This window comes from Mirounga angustirostris, unplaced genomic scaffold (genome assembly GCF_029215605.1).
Source record: "Mirounga angustirostris isolate CCGP_5_RB_7025 unplaced genomic scaffold, mMirAng1.0.hap1 SCAF_5, whole genome shotgun sequence".
In the NCBI taxonomy this organism is placed as follows: domain Eukaryota; kingdom Metazoa; phylum Chordata; class Mammalia; order Carnivora; family Phocidae; genus Mirounga; species Mirounga angustirostris.
In genome coordinates, this window is record NW_026991713.1 from 49,152,626 (window position 1) to 49,169,449 (window position 16,824).

The 16,824-nt window shown below is 43.6% G+C and overlaps 1 protein-coding gene across 10 annotated transcripts in view; it reads left to right on the top strand.

The window, feature by feature from the left end:
* Nucleotides 1–320: 320 nt before the first annotated feature.
* The window catches only part of GRIP1 (glutamate receptor interacting protein 1), a 661,409-nt gene continuing 644,905 nt past the window's right edge, over nt 321–16,824 (top strand). For all 10 annotated transcript variants that reach the window (XM_064590931.1, XM_064590925.1, XM_064590927.1 and 7 more), the window contains exon 1: nt 321–672. Coding sequence is in view for 9 of the 10 variants with exons in the window: in XM_064590925.1 (XP_064446995.1) it covers nt 615–672 (58 nt within the window). In the remaining variant the exon portion in view is untranslated. The remainder of the gene's footprint in view (nt 673–16,824) is intronic.

The following is a 16,824-nucleotide window of genomic DNA, read 5'->3' on the forward strand; positions in this document are numbered from 1 at the left end:
GGCCGCCCGGGGCGCGGAGGGTGTGAGCGCGCGCGCCCCCTCCGTGCCCGCTCAGCCTCGCGCGCGTCTCGGGGGAGGCTCCGCCGAGAGGCGCCCGGGGAGCCCGCAGCCTCAGTCCTGCCGCCGGCGGAGCTTTGTGCGGCGGCGGCTCCGAGTCCCACCTGCTGGTGGCGGAGAGACAAGGAAGGGGAAGAAGAAGGAGGAGGAGGAGGGGCAGGAGGCGGCGGCGCGAGCCCACCCCTCCCGCCGGCGCCCACCTCCCGGGGGCTCCGCAGTCCCCAGCTCTCGGCCTGCACGCGTTCCCCGCCCCCGGCCCGGCCTCCCGGCCACGCCGCGGCGGCCGCTGCTGCAGCCCAGGCAGCCCGGCCCGGCCCGGCCCGGCCGGCCCGGCCGCCGCCACCCGGAGCCGCCGGCGAGTTTGAGGCGAGCGCGGGGCGCGCGGCGCCGCCTCGATGTGCCCGGGAGCCGCCTCGGCGCCCCAACCCCGCTGAGCAGCCCCGAGCGCGCAGCGGCCCGCCCGAGAGGGCGAGCGAGAAGGCGCGGCGAGTCCCGGGGAGAGGGGGAGAGCGAGCGAGGAAGAGCGAGCCCGAGAGCGAGCGCAGGGAGCGGACACCATGCCGGGCTGGAAGAAGAATATCCCCATCTGCTTGCAGGCGGAAGAGCAGGAGAGAGGTGAGTGAGGCGACGGGGCGGGGGAAGGCAGGGAAGGGGGGTCCGGGCCAGGGGCCGCCCCCGGTGCCTCCCTCTCCCCCAGCTCCCCCCGACCTGTCCACCGGCCGACGGGGGAGGGGCGCCGCGCCCTCCGGGGCCGCGGGCGGATAGAGGCGGCGCCGTGCGAACTGGAAGAGATTTCTTTGCGGGGGGGTGGGGGGACGGGAAGAAGGGGAAAGAGGGAGGGTGCAGCAGCAGGGAACTTTTCGCTTGGGGAAAGATTTTTCGGGGGGGGGTTACGTAGGGGGTACTCTGGCTTCACCAGGGCCCGCCCGCACGTGGAGCCCCGCGCGCCTTTCTATGGGGTGGGTGCTGGTGGGGGGGTCCTGCGGTGTTTTAAGTGACTTTTCAAACTTTCCTTCTCCCGCGGCCGCCTTCGCGGTGTCCCCGCCTCTGGCTGGGCTTCGATGGTGCTACGGTGCCCAAAGTTGCTGGAGATTCAGTGAGGAGGAGGAGCAGGAGGAGGAAGAGCTTGGGGGCGGGATGTGAGCGCTGCCGCAGGTCTCCGGAGGGGGAGGGGAGGAGGGGGAATGCTGTCCCTAGGCTGAGGGTCTGGGGCTGGGAGTGATGCCTGGGAGATGAGTTATGCCCTAGCGCAGTTCCCGCTGTCAAGTTAATACCGCAGGACTGCGGGCTTTTCATAATTACTGTCTATTTTCTTTTGTAAAGGCGGCTGTCCATGCCAGGTTGCTTGTAGACCTTTTGTGCTTCTGCCTGACAAAGTGTGCTGGGCACGTTGCTTCTGAGTAACTCGAGGAGAGGAAAGTTGAAGGCCCTTTGCACCTCAAAGGCTTGGTTCTGTTGAGGTCATGCCATGCTGTTTGGATTGTGCTGAGGTTGGCCAGGGAGTTCAGCTCGGTAACCTGGATATGATGTACTGAGTGCACCAGAATTTCCTATGCAGGCCCCCCGGGGCTAAAGAGGTGTGCGCGTGGCTGTGCTAGCATCCAGAGGGACCCTGGCTAGCAAGGGCCCCCAGGGTTTATTCCCCTGCTCCTCCCACCCCTGCCGGCCCTGGCTTCGAGGAAAACGCTTTAGAATAGGATGTGTTTCAGGATGCTGGGTCCGCATGGGCTGTGGCAACAGTCGGTGCTGAGGTTAAACGGTGCTGTGTGGGTGGGTGAGTGAGGAAAGGAGGAGGAGGCAAATCTGGTGTGTGGAGAAGGCAGAGTTGTCAGGGGAGCTTAAATTTCAGCAGCTTGATGGGTTGGTATGGAGGGTGGTTTGGTTATTGGGCATGCCAAAAGTTTCAGGCTTTTGAAATAATGCTTATTACTGAAGAGGCAATGTACGATTTCCAGTTTTTCTCTAGGTGGCACAACCTGTCTTTGGTTTATATCCTGTTTAATGACTCAGGGAATTCATCCCTTTTAAACCACTTCCTTATTAGATATGTGCATTCATTTTCCAGCACTCTTTCTGGCAGGGGACCTTATGTTTACCCACTCAAAAGGCACCCCTGCTTTAGAAATGTCCCTGCTTTTCCCTTTAGTAAATCATATCTTAAAAGTTGCAAATAGTGGTACCAATAATTTATAACCAGGTAAAAGCACTAAATGAAAGCATTCTGTCAAGCATGGAGTATCTGTCCTATCAACTAAATGTCACGATGAACTTGGTACTAAATGGATCTGTTTGCTAAGAAAAACATTGCAGTACTGCCAACAAGTTTTATCTGAATGGTGAAATGGGTAGATTTTTGGATTGTGACAAAATGTACTTCTATGTCTTTTAGAAATATATGGTAACTTTGAAAGATGATCACCTAATTTGCTTGGTGGAGATAAGACTGGATTTCCTCCAGAATATAAAAATCTGAGTCAGAAATTGGGTATTCTACTTTATCTTTTCCAATAGGAGAAACAAGGATGTTTGTCACTTAGTGTCTTTTTACACCTTAAGGATTTCTTCTTGCTTATATTATGTGATGCTTTCTAATTAGTATTGTTTCCGATTTGATTGTCGCATTTCTTTTTGAGGTCCTGATTCATTGGGGAAATATATGTGGTTTCTTTCTTTTAAAATCTCCTACTTGGTGTTTGTGTTTCAGTTGTGTGTATGTGTGCACATGTAAGCATACATATTTAAATTAACTGAGCTGCTGCATGATTTTTAATGCATATGTCAAAGGACACTGCTTGTAATTGGCTTATTTTTTTGGGTGAATATTATTGTAATGAGCAATGTTTTCTATTTGCATTTGTAATCAGCTTGTATTTAGTTTTTTTTCCCCTTGGAATTTATAACTTTAAATGATTCAAATAGTTTTGAATTAGTTCTTGTTAAATATAAACAAAAATATTGAACTATCAGGTTGGTCAGGAAAATAATGAACATAGAGGGAATAAATACATTTTAAATTTTGTCTAGGGATAAGATTGGCTAAAATTCCAATTTCTAATGTCTTATCATTAAATTCTAAGGTTGGTTGTGCTCATATAACCATTGCTTTTTCCACATTCCCCTCCCCCCCACGGCAATTTACATTTAAACATTCTAAAACCCATTATGGAGACCACTCTAGCATAACATTTTTTCATGTAGATTTTGTTTAGGGAATTCTCTTCCTGAAACTTAATGCAAATTAATACAGACTGCTGTTTCATTAAGGACCACATATTTGAACAAGCATTTCTTAACATTATTCTTTTAAAAAAAATGCTAATCTCAACTCAAAGATTTAGGGAAACTGCCTTCTTAGTATTATCACATACAAAGAGAGAGTTGGCCAGTCTGTATAATTTCATGCCATACCTACACACCATTCATAACTTGGGTTCATCTTGAAGGCTTCTGTCAAGATGATATTGAGTGAACTATTGCTACTGCATGCAGTGCTGAGCAGAGAAACTGTAACATATGGGTTGTTGCAGTAAATGCAGTCACTTCCAAATGACATGTTAAGATTCACCCACATACAATGACATACTATTAAAATTCAGGACACATTTCTCTGTCTTCCCCCTCCCCCGATTTTCAGCTTGAGCTGATAAACCCAATCCATTTAGAAGTCACCTAATGCACTTTTGGGTAAATGTTTTAGGAGAAGAGAAATTATTCTGTAAACTGTTTACTATCCCACTCGAATTAAATTAAGTAATGTATTAGTTGTTTTAATCTGCTTATTAGTTTATCATGTGTAATAGAAATATAGCTGTTAAGGAAAATCTCAGTAATTAATGATGCTTCCTTTGCCTTGTAGCTTTCCTTCTGATTTCGTGGCTCTGGTTAGTAAATGTTCATGTGTGTATGTGTGTGTGTATTCAACAGGGGAAAATGTATGCATTTTGTATAGCTCCCTTTCTCCTTGTGTTTCTGTTCTTAAGTTTTGGAGGTATACAAGTAAACTTGAGAACTTCCCTTTGGACTTCTGTAGAAATTATCATATCTGGGGTTTTGCTTCTGTTTTGTTGACTGAGTATTTGGATCTCTTTAGATACAGAGAATTTAGGTTTTATAAAATATCTATGAAAAAGCACATGGGCTTAAGTAGTGTGCCTTTATTATATCTTTGATCCGTTTCATTTTCCACACCTCAATGAGATCTGGTGACCCTATTCTATACAACCTACTTATCAAAAATTCCAGTTTGAAATTTGACTTTTGACTGGGGAGTGCTGTGGGGAAAAGAGAAGAAATCAAAATGCATGGAGAGTCTGCTATGCTTTGGGCATGGTGTTGGACACTTCACATGCATTATTTGGTATAAGCCTTACCACATGCTTGTAAGGTAGGTATTATTATTTCCCCTGACAGATGAAGAAACTGATGCTCACGGGATGAAAAAAAATGCCTAAAGTTAAAAAGCCAAGCCTTAGGGTACCAGTTTCTAAAGAGATAATGCAAAAAAAGAAGTTAAATTACATTTCTTGAGATGAAATTTTTAGCATTATATATGTACACATACACACACACACACACACAGATAAAACATGGATTTTTTTGGACCTAATAAACTGACACTAATTCTTTCATCAAGAATTCATCAGAAGAGTTTTAGTTATATATAGTGAGACAAAGCTTCCGAAGTGTATTTTGGGCTTTTGACAAACTGACCGGAGGGGTTTATTAACTCTAACAATAAGGATTAAAATGTCAACATATTTTTAAGGAGAATTATTTGACTACACTTAAAGATAGTCATTTAAGAGAATGGCTTTTCCACCAAAGATTTGATATATATAATTCCATAGTTTTCCTTCTTTTCAAAGAGTATTTGCCATGAAGGCAAGAATGAACAAGAATTAGGTATTTTTCCTCACTGCTATGAACTGGGAAACTACTGTATCGTTAATAGCCATTGTGCATTTGCTCTTTTGGCAACATTTTATTTAATTAACGCTATCCATCTGAACTCTCAGCCTAGCTATCTATCAGAAGGCCCAGTAGCCAAACAAAGGGACTTCAGATAATGCTTTCTTCTGCAGTAACCTGACTGGTTTTTTTCACCAAGAAAAAGAAGTATCAACTGAAGCTGGTAAAGGATATTGAGAATTGAATATCATATTGAGAACTGAATACTGAGAATTGAATTATAGCTGTTAGAGTAAATGTTGCATGAGGGCTGATGGCTTAAGGCATTTAGGATCTGATCAACTTATTTTCACTTAAATTATAATGGCAGTTTAGTAATACAAAATACAAAAGTATAGTAATACAAAGGAACATGTCTAAGAGAACGATATTCAAATGCAAAAACAAACCCTGGGTTTGAATCTCTTGTTTTATCTTTTATTAAAGTGTATTCCTTTATAAATTCCAAGGTTGCTTAAACATAAATATAAAAACCTATCAATACAAATTTCCTTATTCAAGAAACCTACTTGTTTAGGCATGTCAGTGACCAAAGGGTACTGTCAGTTTTATGGGAAAGTTAATGTTCTTTAAATATTTCTGCCAATTAAAATGCACCTGATTGAATTTCTTACCGCCTTTCATTTCAACAGTAATTAAACTTTAAGCAGCAAATCAGGTGTTGAAAAGAATGTGAAGACAGGGTTAGTATCCTAGCTGGATTTCTTAGCTCTGCCCAGCAATGTGGTGGACAGCAAGGTACCTGAAGTCAAACAAGAGTGGGTTTAAATCCCTTCAGCACTTCCTAGCTCTGTGGTCTTAAAGTTAAAACTTAAAAGTTCTCTAAGCCCTTGTATTCTCTTCTTGAAGATGAGGACAAATAACATCTACCTCATGGGAGGATTAAATGAAATTAACAAATGTGGAATTTATGACAGTACCTTTCATGTAGTTCTGGGCTCCGTAAGAGCAACTCATTATTTTTATGATATCTTGATATAAATCTGTAAACTTAACACCTCAAGGTGTCCTGCTGATGAAATGATGAATTTTTATTCTCTAAAAACTTCATAAACTAGTAAAAAAAAGTCCAGCATTTTGTGATGTGAAAATCTGCACTAAAACACAGAATGTTATGAAGGTGAGATTGTTGATATATTCTAGTCTGGTTGACATGAAGATGAAGAAACTCTTAAGGCCACTCTTTTCATACATTCAGCAAACTTTTATTAACCACTAACTGCCATGATGGGTACTGGGGATGAGAAAATCATGGTTTCCATGTTCAAGGAGATTATTATATATAGTTAGGGAGTCATGAATTTGACAAATAACTCAGTACAGCCTCTCTTCTGTAAAGATTAGTGCCGAGGGAGCAGAGAAGAGGGATTGACTGTGCTGAGGAGGTGGTACAGAGGAAGTGTTAAAAGACTTGAAGGAAGGAGTGGAACTTAGAAGGTTGGGCAGGGATGTGAGGGTAAAAATTTCAGGCAACGGGCATGGCATGATCCAAAGCATTGTAGAATAAAATATGCCAGGAACCCCTATTGGTTTCATAAGGGGCTTAAGTGTAGAATATGACCATACATATGGAGTGTAGGATATGAAATGCATTTCCCCATGAGCTGGGGAGCTGGGTGGAGAAGATGAGACTAGAGAGGGCCAGATTTGGAAGGACTTTATATGTCAGATTGAAGAGTTCAGATTGTCTCCATCAGGTTTGGGTTAAGTAAAGGATTTCTGATAGAGAAGTGAAGGGATCAGATCTATATCTTGGAAAGATCACCCTGGAGGCAAGGAGAAAATATTGGAAAAGGGAGGGACTGGAAGGGGTGGGGTCACTAGGAGGCTATGCCCTGTTTCAGGCCATGCAGAGATACTCCGGAGGAGGATTTGGTACGCAAGTAAATGTGGGAAACACGGTGGGGGCAAGGTGGGGGGCGGTGTAGGTCTCTGGTTTAGATCGTGATTAGAATCCGAGTCGTGTCTTAAAACCCAGTGCCTTGATGCAGAGGCTGGTATTCTTTCTACCTCATATTGCCTTTATTTCCTCTTCACCAAGTTTAAGTAGGGAAAAAATGTGAACGTGATCTGATAGAACAATGTGAAAATAGAGGACTACCAAAGTGATTGGATCATGGTGATAGCTTAATGCGCACTAGTTTTTTTTTTTATTTAAATTATGTAAAATTCACATACTGTCTAATCCTAAAGGAAAAATAATTATTATTCTGTGCGTTAATCCTCTATAACTAATATGGAATTTTAAGTGATTTTTTTTTTTAATTGAAAGAGAAAAGTGGTAGTTACTATGTTGTGGAAATGTCTTTCCTAGTAATAGAATTGGGTGGGGTTTTTAATATTATTGTTTTCTGAAAACAGCTAAATGCTCTGTGAATAAAGGTTAAAAATGGTGAAATCAGAGGGGGAGATGAACCATGAGAGACTATGGACTCTGAGAAACAAACTGAGAGTTTTAGAGGGGAGGTGCGTGGGGGGATGAGTTAGCCTGGTGATGGGTATTAAAGAGGGCACGTACTGAATGGAGCACTGGGTGTTATACGCAAACAATCATGGAACACTACATCAAAAACTAATGATGTAATGTATGGTGATCAACATAACATAATAAAAGAAAAAAAATGCTTCTTATATGGGACTCAAAATTAGAAAACTGGGGTTCAGGTCCTCTCTTAGCCATATTCCTGATTGTTTGGCCTAGACACAGACTCCCCTCTGAACCTCCCTTTTCTCATCTCTGAAGGTAGGATGGTTCTTGGCATACACATGTCCTGGGGTTATGTTATGGGGGTAAAAGCTGTTATATTACAAAGGGGAGAAGTAAAAAGTAAAAATCTTAATTCTCAGGGCACCTTGTTGGCTTGGTTGGTAAAGCATGTGACTCTTGATCTTAGGCTTGTAAGTTCGAGCCCCCAGTTGGGTATTGAGATTACTTAAAAATAAAAAATATCTTTAAAAAAATTTTAAATTCTCAGTCTTCCAAAATGAAGTTCGGCTGTGTTTTGAGGTTTCTCCATTAGGCTCCCATTTGTTTCAAAACAACTCAAATGATGCAACTAAATGACAACACATACAAAGCTGCACAGTCAAGACAACCTCTTCCCTGACTGCCCTTGGAAAAGTCCAGCTCAGATGCCAAGTAGACCTGGCCACCTGTGCCCGGTTGTTGGGTTTCTGCCTCTCTCCAGTCTGGGCTTCTGATCTCAACCCAGTATTCAAGGGACCATTACTTCTCAAATTGAAATCATGTATGGAACCTTTTTACGGGAGAAAAAATGTCTTGCAAATCTCTACTGCTGACCTCATTTTTATTATGCTACTTAAATATGTACTAACCTAAAACTAGGTGTAAACTCCTGATGCTTATAGCTCTGGTACAACCACAGAACCAAAATGAATTTTACAGATGAAATACAAACAAAACTACTAAAAAATCAATAACTTCCAAATTAGCCACGTACATTTCATGTGACTTGATATTGTTTGCCTGAAACTAAATTCGCTCTTGGAGTGTGGATATGGTGCTTGCTGCTGTGGAAAGTAAACTGTCACATGCTGCTTTGGAAAGTTATAGCATCGCTTTTTTTTTTTTTTTTTCCTGGCTGAACTCCTTTGGAACCTTGGTTTTAACAATCTGTTGTCACTTGGTCTTTCCTAGGCATGAACACATCATTTACATGTGAAGTCCTCCATTCTTATTGGTCTGTTTTGCATCAAAGTGATCCTAAATACAAAACCCAGTGTTGGCATTGCAGTTGGTAGCAGTGTTAGGCTGCATGCTGATCTACTTTAGTGCTTCTTTTTTTTTTTTTTTTAAAGACTTATTTATTTGAGGGAGACAGCGCCTGCGCACAAGTGGGTGGAAGGGTGGAGGGAGAGAGAGAGAGAGTGCTAATCTCATGACCCTGAGATCATGACCTGAGCCGAAGCCAAGAATCATATACTTAACCACCTGAGTCATCCAGGCACCCCCTACATTAGTGCTTCTTACACTATTCCTGGTGAAGGGCTCTTTTTTTAAAGATTTTATTTATTTATTTGAGAGAGAGAATGAAAGAGAGCACGAGAGGGAAGAAGGTCAGAGGGAGAAGCAAACTCCCCGCCGAGCAGGGAGCCCGATGCGGGACTCGATCCGGGGACTCCAGGATCATGACCTGAGCCGAAGGCAGTCGCTTAACCGACTGAGCCACCCAGGCGCCCCTGAAGGGCTCTTTTTATCCCAGTCTGATATATGGTCCAGTATAGCACCGTGAGTGTACTGTGTCTCACCTGAGTCATCTGAGTCTGACCACACCAGTATTTGTCTATACCCCGTTCAGTGAGATGAGGTCATTAATCCCAGACTTGGATGTTGGGGCAGTGCCAGATTGCTATATGAATTTCTGAACACCTATCTTCATCCTCAGTATTTATATAACCATGGACGAGTAATAAACAGTTTCTTGACTGACACTGACAACAGACCACACTTCGAATAGTACTGGTTTTGAATATGTTTATGTAGCTGGGGTGAGGGAGGAGGGTTCAGAAGGATGGAAGAAAGGTGTGTGTGTAAAAATGTACACGCTAGTTTTAAGATATACAAACGACACGATTTATTTTCTATAGCTGCTCGCACCTTGCCTTTGAGATCCCATTCATATTGAAGTTGGAAAACATCTGGTCTTATTAATTAAGAGCATATTAGTCTTTAGTTTAAAAGCTCTTTGGTCATTGCTCTCATTTCTCAGGGGTTTTCTCTTCTCTCATTCTCTGAAGGGGACAGCTTAGTATCTTCATGGCACTGGGTGAAGGGCATTTTATTCATTGTCTGACCCTCACTGCGTCCACTGCTGTGGACTTGGCATGCTTGGTGACTGGGCGTTGTGCCCTGGTCCCCACTGAAATGAGACTGTTCCCGTTTGGTCTTTGAATGTCATCCTGGCAGCTGATTTGGACTTCCTGGACCTCGCCATTGTGCCTACTTGTGAGATCCTTGTAGCCTGTGCCCTTCTTGTCAGAACTAGGCCTTTTCCTAGGTAGCAGTCCTGTCAGGATTTCTGCATCCCTCCTGGGAGCCAGCAAGCGCTTCACTCTTCCCTTGAATCATGATGGAGTTTGTGGGATCTTGGGAGGCGCCCTCATCCAGACCTGTCCTACAGCACCTTCTGCAGATACCACCATTGTATTGCTCCAATACCGTACACACACACACACACACACACACACACACACACACACGCATTATATATCAGTTCAAGTTCACGAACAAAGCCTGATGAGGTGCTTTCTCAGCAGGTGCAGCAACTCTACAGGTGTCTGATTCTAGCCTGGCAGATACCACCATTGTACTGCTCCGATATCGTGTTGGATGCTGCCTGCACCAAATAACCATCATGCTGGGTGATGAGGGTCATGGGCCAAAGTGCACCCGTGCCCGCAAAGCTATCCGGGTGGTAGTTTTTCCCTCCTTTTGCACTTGTCAAGGAGTGTTGAGTCCTTGCAGAGTACTGGACCCTTGTATCTGATCATCTGTCCCCCTGCCCCTTCCTCTTTTTTTCCATTCTCTGCTGTGCCAGCTATCGGCAGTGGCTTCAGTGCCTTGAAAACTCAAAACCGGAAGGGACAAGAGTCAGAAGGCTGAGTGAAGGATCACAGGGAAGAGTCCTGTTCCTATTTTAGATGGGCATCTTTCCCTAAGATCTGAATGTCAGAGAAGAAAGAAACAAACAGCCCAGAGATGATGTAGCTTGAAGCTGCTGAGTAATTTTGACCAGTACCTTCTGTTGGTCTCCCTGGTATGCACACCTCTCTCACTTAATAGCTTTACTAGAAATCTGCCCTTTATATTGCATCAGCAAATGTGTGAACACGAGAACTGACGTATTTCTTCTCACGACTGGGAGTGTAATGGCAATGTGCATTAGCTATTAGATATTGATGTGTTTTAGAGGTTTATTTTGTATTTTGAATAAAGATGTTTGGAAGAGATCACTATAGACTTAAGACTTCTTGTATGAACTGATGTTAGAATTATTATTTTACTAAGTGTTTATTTTGTTTTCACAGTTGTTGAATATAGCAGACAATATGAAAATTCGATACAGAGTTTGACAGCATAAAATTAGTAGTTTGTCTGTTTTTTAGGTACAGTTAATCATTTGAGAAAAAGTTAAGGTATATAGATTTTGCCTTTTAGTACATTAAACAACAACAAAACAGTAGAAGATAACAGGTGAATATTCAGATAATAATGTATTTGTTTGTTTATTCTGATATATAATCTGTGAATAGTTTTCCTTGTTGATATCTTCTGACGTCAAGTATTTATATCTCCTATTACTGATACTCATAAATTCTGTGACAAAGATTGAGCAGAGTACGCTAACATGCTCGTGAAGTCACACTTCGACAGTCAGAAGGATTTCTACATTGCCCTTTCCAGAAGTGTCAAGATTGTTGACTAAAAGCGAATGGCATCTAAAATTAGATTTTTCAGACGAATTCAAGTGTTTCTTTTTAAATGTATAATTTTCTAGTATGTGCAGAGCACATTTTCATTAAATGAAAACCTTGAACAAGGCAATATAAATTTAGTTTTTTTGTTACTGTTTCACTTTTTTCCCCCTATAATTTTAGTTAGGAGGATGAAAATTTGCCAGGCTAGAATCAGACACCTGTAGAGTTGCTGCATCTGCTGAGAAAGCACCTCATCAGGCTTTGTTCGTAAACTTGAACTGATATATAATGCTTGTGTGTGTGTGTGTGTGTGTGTGTATATGAAAGCCCTACCAATAAAGAGTAGTCTTGTTTTCTCAACAGTATATAATATTATTGGGTGTCATCTGGGCTCTCCATTCAATGACTTCATTTACTCAAAACCCCACCCTTTCAGTCTCTACTCATCATATTGAAAAAGGAAGGAGGACAGTGTCTTAGCCTTCTTGGGATTTCATAAAATACCACAGACTGGGTGGAGGTAGAGGGGGTGGAGAAAACTCTCTACTGTCTCTTCCTATAAGGACACTAATCCTGTGTGATCGGGGCCCCACTCTTATGATGTCATTTAACCTTACTTCCTTAGAGGCCCCATCTCCAGGTACAGCCATGCTGGGGGGGAAGGGCTTCAACACAGGGACATAGACGTTCAGTCCATAACAGGCAGGAACAGAAAATTAGTCAATGGTTTATATCACGTTCCTATACATTTCATCTTTCAGCATCTGGAAACTGCTCCTTTGGAACAGAAGGTGATGTACTTAGAAGATGGTTTTAAAATGCAGCCACCAAAGTTTCTGACAGTTTTCCCATTGAGTGTCTGTGTCCCCTGCGTTTGAATCTGGGCAGGCGTGTGGCTGCTTTAGCCAGTAGGGTCTGCTGGACCTGATGCCGTGTGCCTTCTGAGGCTGGGGTTCAACAGACGAGACAGCTTCCCCCTTGTTGGATGCAGCACTTGCGTTTGGAGCTCTGAGCCACCACCTGGCTCTCCTGCTTCTAAAGGGGATGTGAGTTCCGTTGGAGAGGCCACATGTAGGTGCTCTGGTTGGCAATCCTGGTCTCAGTCTTCCCAGCCTAGGTGCCAGACATGTGCGTAAATGAGCCGTTAGGTAATTTCAGCCCTCAGTCGTTGAGTGCTCTGGCCTCCCCGTATTCCTAGCTGGGGCCCCAGAGCAGCATGGAATCGATGCAAGCCATTTTCTCTGTGTCATGTCTGAATTCCTGACCTACAGACGCTATCAGCATAATTAAATGGTTCTTAAAAAGCAGCTAAGTTTCAGGGTAGTTTGTGACCTGGCAATAGTAAGTGGAACAGGTGCTGTATGGCCCCTTTTTGGATCCCTGACTTCCTGTTCTATTGCAATCCCTGGAACTCATTGTGTATCATCAGCAAAATCCTTTATATTCTCAGCCTCCTCCGTGAACTTCCCCTTCCCTTTCTTGGTCTGACTGATGCGTGGCCCTCCGTCAGGGCATTTCTTCCTTTGTAGTCTTTCACATTCTCCTGGAGGAGGGGTAGGTCTTTTTTGTTCTTCTTTGCTCTTTCCCATCTGTTGTCCTTCCCTCCTTTCTAAAAATGCCTCATTTTGAATCTCATGCCATTGCAGAGTCTACAAGCCACTTCTCCCTGCTCTCAGCACTTGTCTGCGGCGGGTGACCATTTTCACTGCTGGCTCTCTGCCACTTGCCCCGTACTATTTCTGTCACGATTCTTCTGAGTTCAGTATTCGTATACGTTGTCCCTCCAGTTTCTTGGTTTCTCTGTCCTGTGTCTTTCCTCTTTCAGTGGTCATATCCACCGCTGCTCGCTTCTGGGGCCACATCTTCGACCGGCACTTCTCAAAGTGAGGTCCAGTGGCCTCTGGGGGCTGCACTTTCAGAGAGTCTGTGAGGCCAAAACTAGGTCCACGATAACATGAAGACATTATTTGCCTTTTAATTTCCTTGTCTTGGGGGTGCACAGTGTCATTTTCCAGAAGCTGCACGATGCGATGAACATCTTCATTTTGGCGGCTAATGGAATGCATGCTTGCATATTCTTGTGCTTAAAAATTCCCTGTTCTAATATTGATAGGTAAATACTAGTAGACATAACTCGCATAACCAAAACCTTTTTGGGACACGCACTCGTTTCTCGGAATGTAAAACCCTCCAGAAACCAACATGTTTGAGACTAGCTGCCCTAAAACACGTCATTAACCATGACTGCCACCCAGCCACCCGTTACCTCATTTTCAGGCATCCTGCTCTCCACATGGCACCTGTCTTTCCCCTACTGTCAATCCCAGAAGGACCTAAAATCCGTTGACTCTTCCCTCTTTATGCATACTAGCCACGCCCCTCTCGTGTCCTCATTTCCCTTCTTCCCAACTTAAATTCCTCTTACATCATATAACCAGTCTCTTAGGTGGATCCACATCCCTCTCTCATTTTGTAGAGCTCATCTGGAAAACCTGGTTCAGCTCCACTCGCTGCCACTCTGGTTTCTTCCTGTGCCGTTTAATGTGGTTGGAGAAAAACACTCCGTCAGGCTGACTGGTTTCACTTTAATTTGGGATCACTAATCCCTAGTGGGCCTTTCGTGCTGCCAGTTTATCAGGCTGCATTTTCTTGGTCAGTTCATTCATGCCTCTGCCCGCCTAGATGACTGATGCCTCCTCATCTTCCCTGTTTCCTCGAGTCTTCAACACCTCCTCTTCCATTCTCACCTCAGCTGACAACTTTGCTTCCTACTCCTATTTCACTTAGAAAATAGAAGCAGTTAGAAGAGAATTTCTGTCTGTGTCTCTGCCCATATATTCTGTCTTCACTCCTGTTACTATGGCTGAACTCTGTGCTCCGATGCAAGACCAGCGCTCACCTTGTGCACAGGATCCCATTCCCTCTTGCCCACTCGAGGACATGGCTCCAGCATATTCTCCCCTCTCTCCAGCATTATCAGTGTCCCTCTCTACTGAATTATTGCCATTCCACATACATCCGTGATGTTATTTCACCTACTTTTTCACCTCTTTTCACTCTCAATTCCTCCAGTTGCCACTACAATTTTCTCCTCCCCTTAGTAGCAAAATCCCTTGAGAGATGTCCCTATTTTCACTCTGTAATAGTTCTTTATTCTCTCTTGAATCGAGTCCAATCCGGTTTTTGTGCCATAGTCTATCTTCTTCTACCAAGATAACCAATGACCTCCATATTGTTAAATCTAGTAGCCAGTTCTCAATCACATATGACTTGACCGGTAGGCAGAATCGGAGATAATTAACCACCCCCATTCTGGAAACACTTCATTCATGGGGCTGTTGGGCTTTCACATTGTCCTACTTTTCCTCTTCCCTCATTAGCTACTCCTTCTTGGTCTCTTTTGGTGTTATTTTCCTCAGGTCCTTGATGTCTAAATATTGGAGTGCATCAGCATTTGGTCCTTGTACCTCCTGTTCTTTTGTGCTTTCATCTAGTCTCATTGATACTCTGTACCAGTGTGTATCTTCAACCTACTCCTTTCTCTTAACCCCTGGCTCCCAAATTCCCTGACTTTCAGTGTCTCCATTTGAATGTCTAACAGGCAGACATCTTACACCTAAAATATCCAAAATCAAGCTCCTACTCTCTTCTTCAAACCTGCTCCTCTCTGGTTTTGCTCACTTTGTAAGTGGCACATCCATCTTACGGCTTGCTTATGGCAAAGCATCTGGTATCTCCCTCGATTCCTCTACTTCTTCATACTTCACATCTAGTGTGAGAAAATCCTGTTGATTTCACCTTCAAAATGTATCTAGAATCTGATAATCATCACCTACCTCTACCATGTCCAACTCCGTTAGCCACCATCATTTGTATTTACCTAGATTATTGCATTTTCTTCCTAACTGGATTTCTATTTGTCCCTGTGTCCTTTGTTCTCATAACAAGTCACTGCAGAACAGCCAGAGTGATACTTTAAAAATATGTCAGATCTGCTCAAAACACTTTAATAGTGCCCCATCTCACCCAGAGTGAAAACCAAAGTAGAAGGCCCTACATATCCAGGCCCTACATAGTCTCTGTTACCCACTTATCCTTATTTTCCTGTCCTAGCCCCCCCTTTAATCTTTTTTTTTTTTTTTAAGATCTTATTTATTTATTTGACAGAGAGAGACACAGCGAGAGAGGGAACACAAGCAGGGGGAGTGGGAGAGGGAGAAGCAGGGTTCCTGCATAGTGGGGAGCCCAATGCGGGGCTTGATCCCAGGACCTGGGGACCATGACCTGAGCCGAAGGCAGACGCTTAATGACTGAGCCACCCAGGCGCCCCAGCTCCCTCCTTTAATCTACTGCAGTCACGTTGGCCTTAGAAACACCCAATTTGTTCCTGTTTCAGGGTCTTTCTTTGCACCTGCTCCTCCCTCTGCTTGTACGACTTCCTCTCTCACCTTCTTCAAGTCTTTAAATAATGTCAGTTCCCTAGTGAGGCCTTCCCTTACTACCTTATTTGAAATTGCAACCTTCTCAACACTCCTTTTTTTTTTTTTTAAAGAAGATTTTTATTTATTTATTGACAGAGAGAGACACAGCGAGAGAGGGAACACAAGCAGGGGGAGAAGGAGGGGAGAAGCAGGCTTCCCCACGGAGCAGGGAGCCCGATGTGGGGCTCGATCCCAGGACCCTGGGATCATGACCTGAGCCGAAGGCAGACGCTTAACGACTGAGCCACCCAGGCGCCCCTCAACACTCCTTCTTTTTCTTGCTTTAATTTTTTCCATAGGATGATATGACATACTATTTACTTATTTATTTGTATACTGTATATTCCTATTGTTTATTGTTAATGGAAGCTCCCAGAGGGCAAGGATTTTTGTCTGTTTGGTTACTGCTGTACCTCTAACACACAGAAGAGTGCTTGGCTCATAGTACGTTCTCATGAATTGAGGTTCTGAGGCAATGTTACTAAGAGAGCAAGAGAAATGATTTTCAGATGATAGAGTAGTTATGTTCACATGCAGGTTTCCATTGCTTTTTGGGGCTTATGTTTGAATTTAAGGATTTTGATTCTAGGGAAGAAGAACCAGGAATCATTTTGATACCATATCATTCCTGGTCTCCCCTATGGGGTTAAAGAAGAATTGGGGACCTAAATAGACTCCTCCCACCCTGAGAAAGGTAACTGGCAGGTGACCAGGGAGTTTCTCTTCTATCATTGGCAATCTGTGGACTGGCCCTTGAAAAGTGCTCTTTCATGTCTAAGGCTACAAATACTTTCTGCTAAAATATACCTCTGTTGATGATATGTCAGATGGTTTTAAAGCAGAGATGATAGAGGAATGTTTTACCGTGAAAACCTTTTTC